A 19,107-nucleotide genomic window follows, 5' to 3' on the forward strand; every position below is an offset into this window, starting at 1 on the left:
CCTCCCTGTTTTAGTATTCAATATTACAACTTATTAAGCCCAATATCTAATGTGCTTTCAACACAGCTTACTCAACATGTCCTGCCAGTTTCACAGACATTTGCACATGAACCTCCAGAAGGAAGGGTCCATCAGCTCAGCTGGCTGGACAGGTGATTTATGATGCAGCATTGCTGACTGCCATACTAGAGGTTACCATGAAGCACTTCACTTTCTCAACCTCTCCCCCTAAAACCCTAAGACATAGGAGCACAAATTAGGCCATTCAGCTCATTGAGTCTGCTCTGACATTCGATCATGGCTGATAAGTGCTCAATTTCTCCCTCAGATAAGTTTCTTAATACCATTCTCCCACTTTGTCCCCATAACCCTTGATCGCCTTGACAATCAAGGACCTATTTATCCCAGTCTTAAATACACTGAATGACCTCGCATCCACAACCTTCTGTGGCAATGAATTCCACACATTCACCACGCTCTGGCTGAAGAAGTTTCTCCTTATGTCTGTTCTAAAAGGTCTTCCCTTTACTCTAAGGCTATGCCCTCGGGTCAGAGTCTCTCCTATCAAAGGAAACATCTCCTCAACATCCATTCTGTCCAGTACATTCAGTAATTTCTAAGTTTCAATTATATCCCCCTCATCCTTCTAAACTCCTACCGAGTATAGACCCAGAGACCTCAAATGTTCTTCACATATTCAGCTTTACATTCCTGGGACTATTCTCATGAACTTCCTCTGAGCACACTCCAGGGCCAGTACACCTTTCCAGCAATATGGGGCTCAAAATTGCACACAATATTCCCAATGTGGTCTGAGCAGAGCCTTATCGAACCTCCCAAGTACATCCCTGCTTTTATATTCAAGTCCTCTCAAAATAAATGCTATCACTGCATTGCCTTTTTGACTACTGATTCAACCTGCATGTTTACCTTGAGAGAATCCAGGACTGGAATTCCCAAGTCTCTTTGCACTTCAGAATTGTGAATCTTCTCCCCATTTAGAAAGTAGTTGAAAGAATGGTGGCATGGACGAAGTGCATAACTTCTCACATTCCCACATTGTACTCCATTTGCTACTTCTTTGCCCACTCTCCTAACGTGTCTATATCCTTGTGCAGCCTCCTTGCCCCTCAATGCTATCGGTTACCCCTCCTATCTGTGTATTGGCTGCAAACTGCTTTGAGGCACAGTGACAGTCGGATTAAATGACTACAAGTCATCTCTCTAATGAGAGCGCACCCCTGTGGTCCAGTCAGACTTTTATGTTCCTGTACACACTGGAATTATGCCATTTAATCTATATTGCTTCTCCTTATTCCTTTGTCAAAATACATCACCTCACACTTCTTTCTGCCACTTGCTTTCCCATTCTGCTAACCTTTCTATGCCCTGATGCAGTCAACTCATATTTCCCCATCACTTACATAGAAAAAATACAGCGCAGTATAGGCCCTTTGGCCCTCAATGTTGCGCCGATCCAAGCCCACCTAACCTACACTAGCCCACTATCCTCCATATGCCTATCCAATGCTCGTTTAAATGCCCATAAAGAGGGAGAGTCCACCACTGCTACTGGCAGGGCATTCCATGAACTCACGACTTGCTGAGTAAAGAATCTACCCCTAACATCTGTCCTATACCTACCACCCCTTAACTTAAAGCTATGGCCCCTCGTAATAGATGACTCCATATGTGGAAAAAGGTTCTCATGGTCAACCCTATCTAAACCCCTAATCAACTTGTACCTTTTTTTTTTATGGGGTGACTTGATAGAGGTGTACAAGATGTAAAATCATTGTAAAATCTGAAATTTTATTCTGCATTCAAACCAGAAGTCATATCATGAACTAATGGTCTTAGCAATAGTTTCTACCCTACTGTTGTTAGAATACTCAACGGACTCAAACCCTTAACATTCACCTGTACCTGTGTTTTTGTTTCTGCCACTGTTAACCTATTATTTACTATCTATACTACTTAACTATGTGATCTGCCTGTTTTGCTCGCAAGACAAGGCTTTTCACTGTGCCTCGGTAAACGTGACAATAAATTCAATTCAAATTCAAAAAATTCAAATTCAAATTCAAATTCAATTACCCTTAGAAAACAATAATACTGTCTTCCAGTCTGAGAAACAACCATATGTCACCATGTACTATTTACTGTCTTTCTGTCTTTTTCTTTCAAATCCAAGTTACCATTCATCTTTCTATTACAAGTCACAATTTTATTTACCAGCCCTTGACTTTGACAATGGCTTTCTTAAAACCCATATAAATGTCCAATGCATTTTCTTCAATTTTTTGGTGTACCTTCATCAAAAACATTAGTCAAACACAATGTGACATTTACAAATCCACAATGGCTATCCTTAACTAACTCAAATATTTCCAAGTGCCTATTGACTTTTGCTGCCAATTCCCTGATTTTTGCTTTCACTAATGATAATCAACCAGGAGGCCTGCAGTTGTTAGGGCTATCCTTACAGGTGTTTTTAAAATTCAACATGGACGTGGTTGGCCAGGGTAGTATTTGTTAGCCAGTAATTTGGTAATTGAGGGTCAACTACATTGCCGTGGGTCAGGAGGGACATGAAGGCCAGACGGGATAAAAATGGCAGATGTCCTTTCCCGAAGGACATCAGTGAATCAGATGGATTTTACCAACAATAGCAGCAGTTTCATGGTCACCATTAGACTCTGAAGCCCAGATTTTTAATGAATTCAAATTGCACATCTGCCATTGTGAGATTTGAACCTGGCTCAGCAGAACCTTATCTGGACCGCTGCTTTAATAGTCCAGTGACAATATCACTCGGTCATTGCCTCCCCTTCTAATCCCACATTAAATAAGGGTGTCACAAATGCCAAACTATAATCCTTTGGCAACTCTCCACACCTAGGTAAGATAAGAAGATTATGGCAAAGCCCTCTGCTATCTCCATCACCACTTCTTTTAGCAACTGGGGTTGCTGTCGGGAGTCCTAGGTTAATGCTGATTTTATTTTTGTTTTAATTATTGCTTCTAAAACCTTACCTAGGAGGATGGTCAACTGACGGGCCTGTAGCTATCATAACATGAGTCCACAAGCTGAATGTTGCATAAATCCTAGAAGTTTGTCAAGGCCAAGATTTTACTGACCAATGTATTAAGCAGAACAGTACAACCAAATATGTATAACCAATACTGAATTATGAAACCATATCAGTCTAAGAATTTACAGGTAGTAGCTTCGTTTTTTTTTGTCTAATCTGTATTTGTTCAGCACAGTTATTTCTATCTCAATCAAGTGGAAGAATGAATCAAATAAATATCTGTTGGACAACAGGAGAACTAAGAAACTGTAATCACAGCATCACAAGTTTCTGCTTAGCTACATAAGAGGATAAGAAGTATTCCACAGTCAAAATACTAACTGTAGAACAAATTCCAGTGGAGTAAAAACAAATCCAGACAAAGACCACAGTCAAAATTCTAACAGACCAAATGTGCTGTCCGAAAGAAGATGCTTCAGTTACAGTCAAGATATATTTCAGTACAGGAAAAGTAGGTCAACAAAAGCCATGGATGACTAAAGCAACAAAGAATAAGATTAAAATGGAAAAATGTGCAGTTCATAGGTATCAGCTTGATCATACAAGTGAGAATCAACCTGCATGTAGAAACCTCAGAAAGGAGGAGAAAAGTGACTAACAGAGGCAAGGAGATAACAAGGAGACAGCATTTGAATGGGAATCTAAAGTCTTCTATTGACTTACAAATAATAAAAGGGTGACAAGAGATGAAGTGGAGCTGGGAGGCAATGGTCAGGGCTGATTTGTACCTGCATTTATCAAAGAAGATACTGTCAAAGTAACAGTGTAAAAGAGGAGGTTGGTGAGATTACTCCTCTATCGAGAAAATTTAACTGCACTTAAAAGTTGATAAATCACTAGGAGGGACGGAATACATCCAAATATGCTGAGAAAAGTGTGGAAATTACATAAGTACAACCCATAATCTTCAAAATTCCCATGTGGTGCTGGAGAACAGAATTTCAAGTACTGCACACTTGTTCAAGTGGAAGTGTAAGGATTAATGCATCAAGTTTAGGCTAATCGGTTCAACATTGATGGAAAAAACATTTTTAACAAATTATGATCCTGGATGAAATTAACAGTCACTGAATAAAGATAGATAGCATCATGGATTTGCTTTTCCTTAACTAGCTGTTTTACTGTCACTCCAGCTGTAAAATCTGGGCCATTGGGTTGAGGGGCAAACAAATACTAGCCAACCATCCCAACAAGTCGCCATGACTTGCAAATATTAAGATCTAATATTTGGACTAAGATATAAATGTTGTGAATAGTTACTAAACCTCAATGGCATTGAAAAAAAATATATAGGGACAACTGAGGTCAGAAAAAGCACTGGCCACATTTCTCAATTCTCGAATTGATCCACAGATCTGACATGCATAATCTGTGAATTAAGTTGAAACATGCCAAGCTTCCAAAAGTGAAACACTCAATAATTAAACAAAATTCCCCATTATCTGGATTTATAGTCCAAGTTCTCATGTTTGAGCACACTTTAGATGACTTACAGTGTGGAAACAGGCCCTTCGGCCCAACTCACAGCGCCAGAGACCCGGGTGTGATTCCCGCCTCAGGCGACTGTGTGTGGAATTTGCACATTCTCCCCATGTCTGCGTGGGTTTCCTACGGGTGATCGAGTTTCCTCCCACAGTCCAAAAATGTGCAGGTTAGGTGAATTGGCCAAGTTAAATTGCCTGTAGTGTTAGATGAAGGGGTAAATGTAGGGGAATGGGTCTGGGTGGGTTGCGCTTCTGACAATTTAGGTAATAAAAGATTCAATGGTTGCATCTGGTGTTTGACAGCACTGAAGGAAAAACTGCATTTAATAAGACACTACAAGGTGAATGCATTGTGTTAGCAATGACCAAGAGATCTATTTACAAGAGTTTACAGAATCCTGGTTCTTTGACCTGTTGCAAGTTCAAGCAAGTAGAACGCTTATTTAAACCACAGCTGGAGCTTTGAATAAACAAGCAAACATGTCATACAAAGTGCTAAAAACATTTAGATTTTCAGTTTAAAAATAGTGATTTTAAAAATAGTAATAGTATTAAAATGCTAGAATATTAAGTCCAGATTTTATACTAGTTTTCAGATTTTTTAAAAGAAAGTATTAAGAACTTTGAAGTAGAAAGACATCTATAAATAGCAATACCAGACTAGTTTCACGCTGAAGCCAGTTAGGAAGATGTCTGCAAACCAAAAACAGCCTTGCTTGTCACCAACTCCACCTCAATCTAAACTGTTCTCTTGAGCAAACCTTCTGCATCATTGTTGCTTTATTCAATCATCACCTGAGTTTGATTCCTCATATTTCCGCAGTCTGCAAGGTCACTTACTTTCACTTCTCCAAGGTCTTAAACTTACTTTCATCTCGTGCCCTCCACTACGAAAACATCAACAGCTCTTTCACATTTCCAGATTCAACAGTGACCTAACTGACCTCCAACGGATACTCCTTAAAATCCTAACATGTACAATACTTTCACACTTACATCTTACTTGCACCAAGTCCTGCACATTCACAATATTCATCCTTTAATTTAATTATTCTTTCCATTCTATTCTGCCAATCTCATGAGCCCTGTATACGTTGTAATCACAATGTTCCTTTGACCTCAACCAATCTTTGTACTTTCTCATTGGCAAAAGAATGTGTCACCTCAGTCCTACTCTTGCGAATACCCTCCAAAGGCTCTGTCACTTTACTTCTCACATATCCCTTCAGAACCTTGAGTCTTTTCAACAAGGTTTCACTAATTCTGACAAAATTTCCCCAATAGTGCAGCATCCCATTTCCTTGTGCATTTGATGAGCACTTGGGAATATTAATTTCCATTAAATGCACTCTATGAAGAAACTCGACCTCATAACTGAGGTGTCTGAGTGTTTTCAAAAGCTAATGGTATTGCGCATCAGCATAAATGTACAAGGAAAGTAGAACCAAAATGAAATAGATCAGAACAGTTTTGGAAAAGCACTCAACAATCACACAAGCAAAAAGATTCCATAAAAAAGACATTTACTGCTGCTTCCTAACACAGCTTTGAATAAACTGAAAAACCTATACTATGTACTAAAACACTCAAAGTTGATACAAATGATATTGAATTCCAGTCAACCTCTGTTACATCAACTTTGAATGTCAACTGAACATCACTGATAATGACATTATTGTGGTTCATAGATCACCACATAAAATTCATTAATCCTCCAATTGCAGCAACAAACTAGCTAATAGTTAAAACTAATCCTTTAGGACAAAGTTCTAAAGTTAAAAAGAGGGTAAAATCTTATCACATTCATTTTTACAGTACTTTAAAGAAATTAAAGGTCCACAGTTAACTGAGTGAAACAAACAGATCTACATGTTTTTTTTCAGCAGTTTCTCTCCGGAAAGGAAATGCATATTAGTGACAGGTCAGCTTGTGATATTCTGTCTTCACAGCAGAAATCTGACAGGTCAACAAAACTTGATCCGTCAGTGCAGGGTATCAGTCCCAAGCACCACCTGTCATCTGCCTTTGACAAACCTCCAGCGGCCTCCGTCTGGGGGTGGATTTCAAGAGGCACATTAAACACACACACACACACACGTAGGATCGCCTACTCTACACAAATACACACTGACAGCCAAGTCACTGCTGCTCGGGGCAGTGGGATTGGGCACCGACGGGGTGAAAACCACATACAGACATGGCAAAACATCCTCCCGTTAAAACAAAACACTATGGGCACAGACGCAAACCCTTGCATTTACGGTGGTAGGCGGAGGCGGGAGTGGGCTGGGCTGACCTCGCCCCCCCACAAACAAACAAACAAAAAAAGGAGAAAAATTAGAAGGCAGCCCGATTAAAACGTGCAGGAGGAGAGAGTCCGTTCAATAAACTCTTGACGGGGGCACCGGCACCGAAGAGCAAAGGTGAAACACGGCACGGGGTAAACCGGCTCCTGGGATCCGGGGGGGGGGGGGGGGGGCTGGTTTCTGCTGCGTGGCCTCGCACACTGCGTGGAAAGTAAGGCATCCCCACCCCCCCCTCCGACGGTGTGCGTCTGCACTGTCACATTCCCTGGGCGTCCATTTGACGGTGAACTCACCACTTGGTAGCGGCTGCAGGCCTCCATCGCTGTCTCTCGCTGCCTCGGCGTCCGCCTCTCACAAACGTCCGTTAGCCGCAACTCGGTCTCGGGATCCTTTCCCTGCCGCCCGAACTCCGCGTCCTCCTTCAACCCTGCTTTCTAATCCCGCTTCCTTTTCTTCCTAATCTCTTCACTCTCTCTCTGTCTCTGTCTGTCACACACGCCACACGATTCCAGCCCTCGGCCGGACGATTCGAAAATCAACGACCCGCAGACACGGCACACACACAGAGAGAGAGAGAGAAAAAAAAATCCCCCGGCTCTGCGCCTGCGCGAACCCAGCCGGCACGGCCCTTTGTGACGTCTCGCTTCCACCCACGGAACCAGGGAGGGGGGCGTGGCCGGACTGTCCCCGCCCACTTCCTGGTCGGCCACGCCCTTTCGCCCGCAGGCCACGCCCCCCTCACCCCCGACTCGTCAGCGGAGCTCCAGCCCAGGAAGAAATGTTCCGTGACTAAGCGAAGGTGTTGGTGTTGGTGTGGTGGGTGGTTTCCTTTGGACTTCCCCGGCTGGAAACATTGCGCCCTGAGGTGGGGTTTACCCCGGAGAGCGCCAAATCCCCTCCCCCTCAACCCAACTCTTTAAAACAGCAAAGCTGTACGTTAGCCGCTGGTTTTGAGTCGAAAGAAGGGTGAAACTTTTTTTCTCTCTTCGAAGGATGATCTTGGTTCAGCTTCCTGACCTAGCTCCTTTAGAAAAATTATTTTCTGCTTCACCCGTTCATCTCTTTGGTCTTCCACTGTCCCAAATCCATGTCCATGCATCTTTCCCGTGATTTGGAGGAGCCGGTGTTGGACTGGGGTGCACAAAGTTAAAGATCACTCAACACCAGCTTATTGTCCAACGGGTTTAATTGGAAGCACTAGCAATGGGTGGCACGGTAGCACTGCTGCCTCACAGCGCCAGAGACCCTGGTTCAATTCCCGCCTCGGGCGACTGTGTGTGTGTGGAGTTTGCACATTCTCCCCGTGTCTGCGTGGGTTTCCTCCGGGTGCTCCGGTTTCCTCCCACAGTCCAAAAATGTGCAGGTCAGGTGAATTGGCCATGCTAAATTGCCCATAGTGTTAGGTGAAGGGGTAAATGTAGGGGAATGGATCTGGGTGGGTTGTGCGTCGGTGTGGACTTGTTGGGTCGAAGGGCCTGCTTCCACACTCTAAGTAATCTCATCTTTTGGAGCACTGCTCCTTCATCAGGTGGTGAAGGAGCAGCACTCCAAAAGTTAGTGCTTCAAATTAAACCTTTTGTGTGATTTCTGTCTTTCCCACAACTTCCTTAAGTTAGGCTTCTGCCTTCACCACATTGTCAAAGCGCCTTTTAACAAAGTCAGATACACTATAAGAAATGCTCATGACCTACTCAATCTGTCCAGAGCCTTTTACACGGATGACATCTCGCCCCAAGGCCTCTCTATTGTCTCCTTGATGGGATCTCAGTCACCACATTCAATTCCTACCTATCCTCATGTGGCCAGAGAAACATAGAGTCATAGAGATGTACAGCACGGAAACAGATCCTTCGGCCCAATTTGTCCATGCGGACCAGATATCCCACCTGCCAGCACCCGGCCCATTTCACTCCAAACCTTTCTCATTCACGTACCCATCCAGGTGCCTTTTAAATGTTGCAATTGTACTAGACTCCACCACTTCCTCTGGCAGCACATTCCATACATGTAAAACTGCATGAAAATGAAACGTTGCTTCTCACCCTAAATGTTTCCCCTCTCACCCTAAACCTTTGCCCTCTAGTTCTGGACTCCCCTATCCTCAGAGAAAAGACTTTGTCTATTTATCCTATCCATGCCCCTCATAATTTTATAAACTTCTATAAGGTAACCCCTCAGGCTCCAATGCTCCAGGGAAAATAGCCCCAGCCTATTCAACCTCTTGCTATAGCTCAAATCCTCCAACCCTGGCAACATCCTTGTAAATATTTTCTGAACCCTTTCAAATTTCACAACATCCTTCCAATAGGAAGACTAGATTTGCATGCAATATTCCAAAAGTGTTGGAACCAATGTCTTGTACAGCTTCAACATGACCTCTTAACAGGCTAATCAAAGACATGCCAAAGAATTCCTAGAGGCCTGGCACTCCAACCACAACGCTATAAACAAACACATAGATCTAGATACCATCTATCAACCCCTCAGAAAATGAATAGGAAATGACATCACCACAAACCCAGGAACCCCATCCAGGACAAATATATAAGTAGAAAGCAAGAGACAACACCTTCGCTTCACTTGGAGGTCGCCACTGATGATGTTACCTAGCCAGGTAATGAAACGTCTGGAAATCAAACCTACAGCTCAGCGAGCAAACCTCCACCTTAAACCTCAACCTGAGCTACAAACCTTGCATGACCTCTTAACCCCTGTACTCAATACTCTGACCTATAAAGCATACCAAACGCTTTCTTCACTATCAGATCTATCTGCAATTCCACTTTCAAAGAGCTATGAATCTGCACTCCAAGATCTCTTTGTTCAGCAACAGTCCCCAGGACCTTACCATTAAGTGTATATGTCCTGCTAACAGTTGCTTTTCCAAAATGCAGCACCTCACATTTATCTAAATTAATCTCCATCTGCCAATTCTCAGCCCATTGGCCCATTCTGCTCAAGATCCCATTGTAATCTGAGGTAACCTTCTTTGCTGTCTACTACACCTCCTATTTGGTCATCTGCAAACTAACTAACTATACCTCTTACGCTCACATTAAAATCATTTATCTAAATGATGAAATGTAGTGGACCCAGCACCGATCCTTGTGGCACTACACTGGTCACAGGCCTCCAGTCTGAAAAAACAACCCTCCACCACCACCCTCTGTCTTTTACTTTTGAGCCAGTTCTGTATCCAAATGGCTAGTTCTCCTATATTCCATGAGATCTAACCTTGCTAACCATGTCCCAAGGGGAACCTTGTTGAATGCCTTACTGAAGTCCATAAAGATCACTTCAACCTCTCTGCCCTCATCAATCCTCTTTGTTACTTCTTCAAAGAACTCAAAGCAATTTTGTGAGACATGATTTCCCATGCACAAAGTCATGTTGACTATCCCTAATCAATCCTGGTTTCACTTCCCAGTTTAGCACTGTTAGATTTGATGTCCCTCAGCAATGACTCCTCAGCTTGCTCCTTCGTCTTATTCTAAAGACTGGTAAGTGTGCGGAAAGCTGAATGACTACAGAAATTAAGGTTTTGGTTAAGAAATAGAAGAAAGCATATGTCAGGTATAGTCAGGATAGATCAAGTGAATCCTTAGAAGAGTATAAAGGCAGTGGGAGTATACTTAAGAGGAAAATCAGGAGTGCAAAAAGGGGACATGAAATAGCTTTGGAAAATAGGGTTAAGGAGAATCCAAAGGGTTTCTACAAAGGACAAAAGGGTAACTAGGGACAGAACAGGACCCCTCAAAGATCAGCAAGATGGCCTATGTGTGGAGCCATAGAAGATACTAAATGAGTATTTTGCATCAGTATCTACTGTGGAGAAGGACATGGAAGGTATATTACATGGGGAAATAATTGGTGATATCTTGAAAAATGTCCATATTACAGATGAGGAGGTGCTGTATATCTTGAAATGCATAAAAGTGGATAAATCCCCAAGGCCTGATTAGTTGTACCCGAAGGGAAGCTAGGGAAGCGATTGCTGCCTCCTTGCTGAGATATTTGTATCATCAATTGTCACAGGTGAAATGCCATAAGATGGAGATTGGCAAATATGATGCCACTATTGAAGAAAGGTGTTAAGGAAAAGCCAGGGAACCATAGACAGGTGAGCCTGAGATCAGTGATGGGAAAGCTGTTAGAAGGAATCCTGAAGGACAGGATTTACATGTATTTGTAAAGGCAAGGACTGATTAAGGGTAGTCAGCATGGCATTGTGCATGGGGAATCATGTCTCATGAACTTGAATGAGTTTATTTGAAAAGCAGTAAAGGGGATTGATGAGGGTAGAGCAGTTGACATGACCTATATGGACTTCAGTCGGATGTTTGACAAAGTTCATCATGTGAGACTGGTTAGCAAGGTTATATCTCATGGAATATAGGAAGAACTAGCCATTTCAATACAGAACTGGCTGAAAGGTATGCAATGAAGATGTGGGTATACCCCTAAGAGTTAAAAGCAGCAGAACTACTGGATCCAGCATCAAGTGTACTCAAAAATGGTAACAATGTAATACTAGGTCGAAGCACTTGATTAGTTTGTTGCTTGGAGACAAAAACAAATTTGAATTCAGCCAATCAGTTTACATTATACCCAAAGCATAACAAACTCCATTCAAGCTTGAACTGAGTATATTGACAACCTTAAAAACCAATGACACAATCTGATGCACTGGAGTAGGACTGGGGAAAATTGAACAGTGGAGAGGAGAACTGCCATGACTCGGCATGTAAACAGACTGCTTGAAAATAGTTCTCTCTTAAAAGTCCCTTTTCAATCAGTAACCTGTAACATAGAAATTCCTAACAAGGTAAAAAGAAGACAAGAACCTACCGCTGTCTCGTTTTGAGATAAGAAGTGTTGTTTTGTACATTTTAATTGGGAATTTTATTGGACTAGTATTATAGAAAGGAAGCTAAAAGATAGGTTATAGAAAGAAATTGTAAATAGTGGTTACTTAATTATTCTCTGTTATACTTTAAGAAATAAAGTTGTTAATGTTTACTTCTCATAGTTCTTGACCATTCGAATTTTTACAGATTACTGCACGGGAAAAATCTTTTCTGTTTTGCTGGTTTTAAATTAAGCAGGAGGGATTACCCCATATTGTAACAGGTAGAAGACAGAGGATGATGGTGTTGGAGGGTTGCTTTTCAGATTGGAGGTGGTGTGCCACAATGATTTGTGTTGCTCCACTACATTCATCATTTATATATATATGATTTTAATGTGAGTATAAGAGGTATAGTTAGCAAGTTTGCAGATGACACCAAAATTGGAGGTGTAGTGGACAGCGAAGGTTATCTCAGATTACAACGGGATCTTGATCAGATGGGCCAATGGGATCAGGAGTGGCAGAGGAGTTTAATTTAGATAAATACAAGGTGCTGCATTTTGGAAAAGCAAATCAGAGCAGGACTTATACAATAAATGGTAAGGTCCTGGGAGTTTTGCTGAACAAAGGGATCTTGGAGCACAGGTTCATAGTTCCTTGAAAGTAGAGTCGCAGGTAGGTAGGATAGTGAAGAAGGTGTTTGGTGTGCTTTCCTTTATTGGTCAGAACATTGAATATAGGAGTTGGGAGGTCATGTTGCAGCTGTACAGGACGTTGGTTAAGCCATTTTTGGAATATTGCATGCAATTCTGGTCTCCTTCCTACTGGAATGTTGTAAAACTTGAAAGGGTTCAGAAAAGATTTACAAGGATGTTGCCAGGGGTGGAGTGTTTGAGCTATAGGGAGAGGCTGAATAGGCTGTGGCTGTTTTCCCTGGAGCGTTGGAGGCTGAGGGATTACCTTATAGAAGTTGATAAGATTATGAGGGACATGGACAGGTGAATAGACAAGGTCTCTTCCCTGGGGTGGGGGAGTCCAGAACTAGAGGGCATAGGTTTAGGGTGAGAGAGGAAAGATATAAAAGGGACCTAAATGGCAATGTTTTTGCACAAAGGATGGTGCATGTATGGAATAAGCTGCCAGAGGAAGTGGAGGGAGCAAGTACATTTACAGCATTTAAAAGGCATCTAGATGGGTATATGAATAGAAGGGTTTAGAGGGATATGGGCCAAGTGCAGACAAGTGGGACTAGCTTAACTTGCGATGTCTGGTCGGCCTGGACAAGTTAGACTGAAGGGCCTGTTTCCATGCTGTACATCTCTATGACTATGAGTGATCCTCAACGCCAAATAACAAGTTGCACTAAATACCAATGACACAAGTTCTTTGGAAAACTTTTCGTAACCCCTCCCACTGTGTTAAGTTTGTTACAATGCCTGTCCAACATATAATGCAGGATAAAGAGAATCAGCTAGAAATTCAAGGTAGGAAGGCAGCAGGCTACAAAGGACTTTGAAAACAAGGAACAGAATTTTTAATCAAGGCATTGCTTCACTAGGAACCACAATCTTTGACTCAAATGCTACAACCTCTCACAATCCGGACTTGTCTGATTATACTCCTGCGAAGTGCCGTGGGATGTTGGCAATGTAACTAGTGCTTTACAAATGTCAGTTGTTTTCAGTAAGTAAGCCATATGTTTTGTTCATATGCACTTTCAACAATTGGCACAATGTTGCTTGGCATTTCCAAATGGAATCCATATATTACTCTCTATGACAAGCATATTTCCCAGAAGTATCACACCTTTTATGATTGTTATAGGCAAGTAACGTTTTACCTGATACATAGAAAACATTGCCTTTGGAAAAGAGTGAGGTGGCTCAGTGGTGAGCACTGTTGCCTCACAGTGTCAGGGACCTGTGTTCAATTCCAGCCTCAGTTAACTATGTGGAGTTTGCTCATTCTCCCTGTATCTGTGTGGGTTTCCTCTGGGTGTTCCTGTTTCCTTCCAAGTTCAAAGATGTGCAGGTTATGTGGAATTGCCCACATGCTAAATTGTCCATAAACATAGAAGTACTCACTTGATTAAGTTGGCAAATTGAAAAGTCAGAAAAACTGTTTACAATATGCATCAACAAGTACACACCAAGTATAATAATTAGAAGCACAAAAAGCAAACAAACTTCAATGCCAGATTTGTTCTGTCTCCCATCCATCTTGCATAAAAATTCTTCAAATCACTAAACCATGCCTCTTGTATTTTTCCGAATACGACATGTCACTCATTCACTGACCTGCTGTGGTTCCCATTTCCAGATTGTAATTTGGTTGTGTTACCCTTTTTAATCTTCTCTGCAGCCCTTTGAAAACTTGCTGTTCTTTGAACATTACCATCTTTTACCTTTCACAATTGCTTGACTCCTTTGACAGTTATGCTTTCGGACATCTTAGCCCTAAGCTGTTTAATTTAAAAGATCAGCACTTGAGTGGTGTTCTCATTAATAGCACCGACAAAACTTTCTGTCTGTTGCAGCAAGTTTGGTGAAAGGCCTCTACAATCATGTCTGAAGGAAAATAGTCTGGGAGTACAAACAAGATCAAAATATTGGGTAGTAGTTTCACTCTGCTGCACTGCTGCCAATGCCAAGAAAATCTAGCCCTGTAAAACAAATAACTATTGTAAAAAGGAGACCGTAATGCAAAGTTCACATATATTAGTGGGTATATACACATAATGCAGAGAAGATTGATGATTAGCCATTATCGACAATATTGAAATCGGTTCAAAGGGTCTGAATAGCCTACTCCTATTCGTGTTCCTCTGAATCTATCACAAAATTCATGGAGACCTGCAATCATGAAATCTTTCTCCGTTCTTAGTTACCTAATCTTATCTCTGATCAAAATCAATCAGCTCAGTCATGATGTATTACTTTGTGTTCTCCTCAGTTACATGTTTCGTCCTTGGTAAGGAATGTTCGTACAAGAAGCAAAGTTTCCATAACAATCTTTGGTAGCAGTGAGCAAAGAGGACAAAGACGGAGTCAGCCTTGTGCTGCTGTTTATGGTACAATGCTGCTTGTTACATATGGATGTTGATTTATGGTTAGCACTGCTTCATAATTACAGCCTGTTATTTGAATATCCTGCTGAAATTTCCCAGCATCACACTACTCAAATATTGTGCCAATGAAGCACCTGTGGAATTGCCATCCAGTGTAAATCACTACTTGCTGGAGAGAGAGAGGAAAATTTGCAACACTGATCATACGCAGGAACCCACTACTAATGTGCTTCTTTTTGAGTTAGGCACGTGTGCACCAAGGTGTAACTCAATTGAAGATGTGTGCACATCAGAAAAAATTATGTGAGGTCTTTTAATCTGCACATATCTCCAGCACATTTCCAATGTCAGTTGTGATCTTCAGAAGAGGAAATTGCATGGAAAAGGGGAACTCTGTTGAAACAGCAACGAAGAATAGAATTCTAATAACAAGGATAACGGTTATTGCAAAATCTTTTGACAGCAATTTAGAAGAATAAAAAAAAACTTTGCCTTTTTATGTCAATCCAAGTATTCTGCAGCTGCCCATGTGCACCATCACAATCTCACATTTACCATTGGTCCCATCATCAATAAAATTCTTACTCTTTCCCACCATGGCATGTCCTTGGGTACTACAACCCCTCTCTCTTATCAGCCTCACTGCCCTTCCCTTCCCTTTCCCACCCAAATTCCACCCTTTATACCTCCTCGTTCCCCCCCACACCCATTTCCCCCAGCCAAAACCTTTCCCCCTAACCTTTCCACCCTCCTCCCTCGTCCTTTTCCCCACTCATGTCTTCTCCTTTTCCCATCCCCACTCCATTTTACTCCCCCTCTGCTCTCTCTTCACCCCTACCCCTCTCCATTCCCCTTACTTCTTCCATTCCCCCTCTCTGCAACCCCATAACCACTCCTCACAACTTTGCCTCACCCTCTTCCTGCATGACCACCCACTTCCCCTTGCCCCCTCCCACTAATACCCCATCTCCCTGCTCCCACTCCCTCCTCCCATTTCTCCATTCCCCCTCTCAGCTCTTTCCCCATTCCTCTCTTTCACCACTTGCCCCTCCCATTTCCCCACCTCCCTTTCCCCAATCCCCCACCTCCCTTTCCCCAATCCCTCTTGCTCCATTCTCCTTTACCCATTTCCCTTCCCTTCACCACGCAAATGCCCTCCCAACTTTACCCCCCATCTCCCCTTCCCCAAGTCCATCCCTCGACTCCATCTTCCCTTCCCCCACTCATGCCATCTCCTCTTTGCTCACTCGCCTCCTGTCCCCTGACTCCCCATCTCTATTTCCCCATCCCCTTCCCCAACTCCCTACTTCCCCGACTCCCCCCATCTCCTTTGCCCCTTTACCTCTACCTTTCCCCCAATCCCCTTCCCCATTCCCCTCTCCTACTCCCCCATCTCCTCTCCCCCATTCTCCCACTGGCATATCTCCCTTTCCCCACTCTCCATTACCTTCCCTCACTCTCCACCAATCACCGTGCTCCCCACTCTCCATTCCCCATCACTCCCCACTCCCCACTCTCCCATTTCCCCCACCTCCCCTCCACATCTCCCCCACTTCTCCTCCTCTCAGCCCCGTCTTTCCTTCCCAAGCCTCTCCCCCATCTTCCCTCACCGCTCCACATCTTCCCCCACCTTCCTTCCCCAACCCCCCTCCTTCCCCCACATCCCTTCCATCTTCACCCCACACCCGTTACATCTTCGCCCCACACCTCCCCTCCCCTTTCCTCCCCTCCCTCTGCCATCCCACCTCCCCCAACACCCATCTCCCTCCCTGTGCCCTCCCCCTCCCAACTATCTCCCACCTCCCAACTATCTCCCCTCCCCCATCTCCCTTCTGCCCACTGCACACCTCCGCCTACTCCACCCATCTCCCCATCTCCACTTTCACCCTTTGTTTCTCTCCACTCTCCCACTCCTTTCTCTCCCCCCACCCCTTTCTCTCCCACATTCTCTCTCCCCACTCCCCCATTTACTCTCTTCCACCCTTTTCTCTCCCCACCCTTCTCTCCCCTTCCTTTCTCTTGTTCCCTTCCCATATCTCTCCCCCTCACCCCTTTCTCTCTCCCCTTTCACCCCCTTTCTCTCCGCACTTTCTCTCTCCCCTCCACCCATTCTCTCTTCCCCCCCTTTTCTCTCTCCACCCCTCCTTTCCATCCTCCCCACTCCTTTCTCTCCACCCTTCCTACCCCTTTCTCTCTCCTTATCTCCTTTTCTCTCTGCCCTCTCACCCCTTTCACTTCACTCTCCACCACTCTCTCTCCTCATTTTTTCTTTCGTCCCCCCTTTCTCTCTTCCCTCTTTCCCTTTCCCTTTCCCTGTCCCCTCTCCCCCTTTCTCTCTCTCTCCACCTCCAGCACTTGCTCGATCCCCTTGCCCCCTTTTCCTTCCTCTCTACCCACTTTCTCACTCCACTCTCCCCCATTTCTCTCTGCGTTCCCCCTGCTTTTCCCGCTCACCCTCTCCTTTTCCTCTCCCCTTTCCCCTTCCTTCTCCCCTTCCCTCTCCTCCCCCCACTTTTCCCTCACTGCTTTTTCCGCTCTCCGTTCCCTCTCCCCTCCTTTCCCTTGCGCCCTCCCACCTTTCCCTTACCCCCTCTCCCCTCCCCTACATTGCCCCTTTTCCGCTTCTCACACTGCCCCCTTTCCCAGTCCCCCTCTCCTCTTTTATGCCCCCTCCCCATTTCCCTCTCCCTCCTCCCCCCATCTCTGTCCCCTCCCCCCCCTTCCCCATTCCCACTTTTCCCGCTCCCACTTTCCCCTCCCCCGTCCACTGCCCTTCCCCCTCCCTTCCATTCCCTTCCCTTCCCACTTCTCCCCTCTGCTCTCCACCCCTTTCCCTCGCCCCTTCCCTCCACCCCACTTTCCCTCTCCCCTCCATTCCCTTCCCTTCCCCACCATCCCCCTCCCCTTCCTCATCCCATCCATTCCCTTCCACATCCCATCCATTCTCTTCCCCCCATCCCCTCTATCCCCTTCCCCCATCTCCATTCCCTTGCCCCTCCCTCCACTCTCTTCCCCCTCCTCCGCTGTCCCCTTAATTCCCTTTCTCCTAACACCCCCATTCCATTCACTTCACCCCCTTCCCCCTCCCCCCCGACACCCCTCCTAAACACCTCTATTCCCTTCCCTCACCCTACCCCATTCCATTTCCATCCCCATCCCTGCTCTCTTCTATTCCCTCCCCCTTCCTTCTCCCATTCCCTTCCCCCCTCATACTTCCCTCTCCTCCTCCCCTCCATTCCCTTCCCCTCTGACCCCCTCCCCTTCATTCACATCCACTCTCCTTCCCCCCTCTATTCCCTTCCCCCTCATCCCCACACATTCCCTTCCTCCTCCTAACACCTCCCCTCCATTCCCTTCCTGCTCCATTCCTCTTCCACTGCCTTCCACCTCTGTTCCCTTTCCCTCGCATGGCTCCCTCCACTCCACTCCCATCTCCCCACTCCCTCCCCTCCATTCCCTTCCCCCCATTACCTTCACACTTGCAGCAGCCCCCCTCCATTCCCTTCCCATCTCCTCCATTCTCACCAATTCACTCCCCTCCAATCCCTTCACACCTTCCCTCCTCTCCATTCTCTTCCCCCCATCCATTCCTTTCCCTCTTCCGCCAATTCCCTTCTCCCACCCCTCCATCCCTCCCCTCCTTTCCCTTGCCTCATCCTCTCTGTTCCCTTACTCCCTCCCCTCCATTCCCTTCCCCTACTATCCATTCCCTTCCCCTCCCCTCCATTCCTTTCCCCCTCGGCCGCATTCCCTTCCCCCCACCTCTTCCTCCTCCCCCGCCCTCCATTCCCTTCCCCACTCCCTTCCATTCATCTCTTTGACTCCATTTCCTATCCCCTGTCCACACCACTCCGCTCCATTACCTTCCCTGTCCCTTCCATTCCCATCCCCTCAACCCCCCCTCCATTCCCTCCCTCCCTCCTCTTCCCTTTCCACCATTCCTTTCCCGTTCCCCCTCCATTCTCTTCCCCCAACCCCTTCCCCTCCTCATCCTTCCCCATTCCCTCCATTCATTTCCACCCTCCCCTCCATTCCCTTCCCCCTTCCCTTTCCGTCCATACCTTTCCCTCCAAACTCCATTTCTTTCCCCCTCTCTTCCACCCCCTTCCCATCCCTCTCCACCCCCTCCCCCATCCCTTTACCCTCTTCCATTTTCCCTCCACCTCATCCCTTCTCCTTCCTCCCCCTTCATTGCTTTCCCCCTCCGTCTTATCCTTTCCCTCTCCTCCATCTCTCCCCCCATTCCTTTCCCTCTCATCCCTTTCCCCTCTCCCCCATCCCTATTCCCCCTTCCCCCGTTCCACCT

General features: G+C 45.0%; 1 protein-coding gene across 2 annotated transcripts in view; it reads right to left on the bottom strand.

The window, feature by feature from the left end:
• The window catches only part of ndfip2 (Nedd4 family interacting protein 2), a 108,398-nt gene extending 100,897 nt beyond the window's left edge, over positions 1 to 7,501 (bottom strand). The window contains exon 1 of one of the 2 annotated variants that reach the window (XM_072577910.1): positions 7,179 to 7,501. In XM_072577910.1, coding sequence (XP_072434011.1) covers positions 7,179 to 7,205 — 27 coding nt within the window. In that variant the 5' untranslated portion in view covers positions 7,206 to 7,501. The remainder of the gene's footprint in view (positions 1 to 7,178) is intronic. The other variant, XM_072577912.1, reaches the window with a different exon arrangement.
• Between the last annotated feature and the right edge of the window lie 11,606 nt (positions 7,502 to 19,107).

Source organism: Chiloscyllium punctatum, chromosome 9 (genome assembly GCF_047496795.1).
Source record: "Chiloscyllium punctatum isolate Juve2018m chromosome 9, sChiPun1.3, whole genome shotgun sequence".
NCBI classification, from domain to species: domain Eukaryota; kingdom Metazoa; phylum Chordata; class Chondrichthyes; order Orectolobiformes; family Hemiscylliidae; genus Chiloscyllium; species Chiloscyllium punctatum.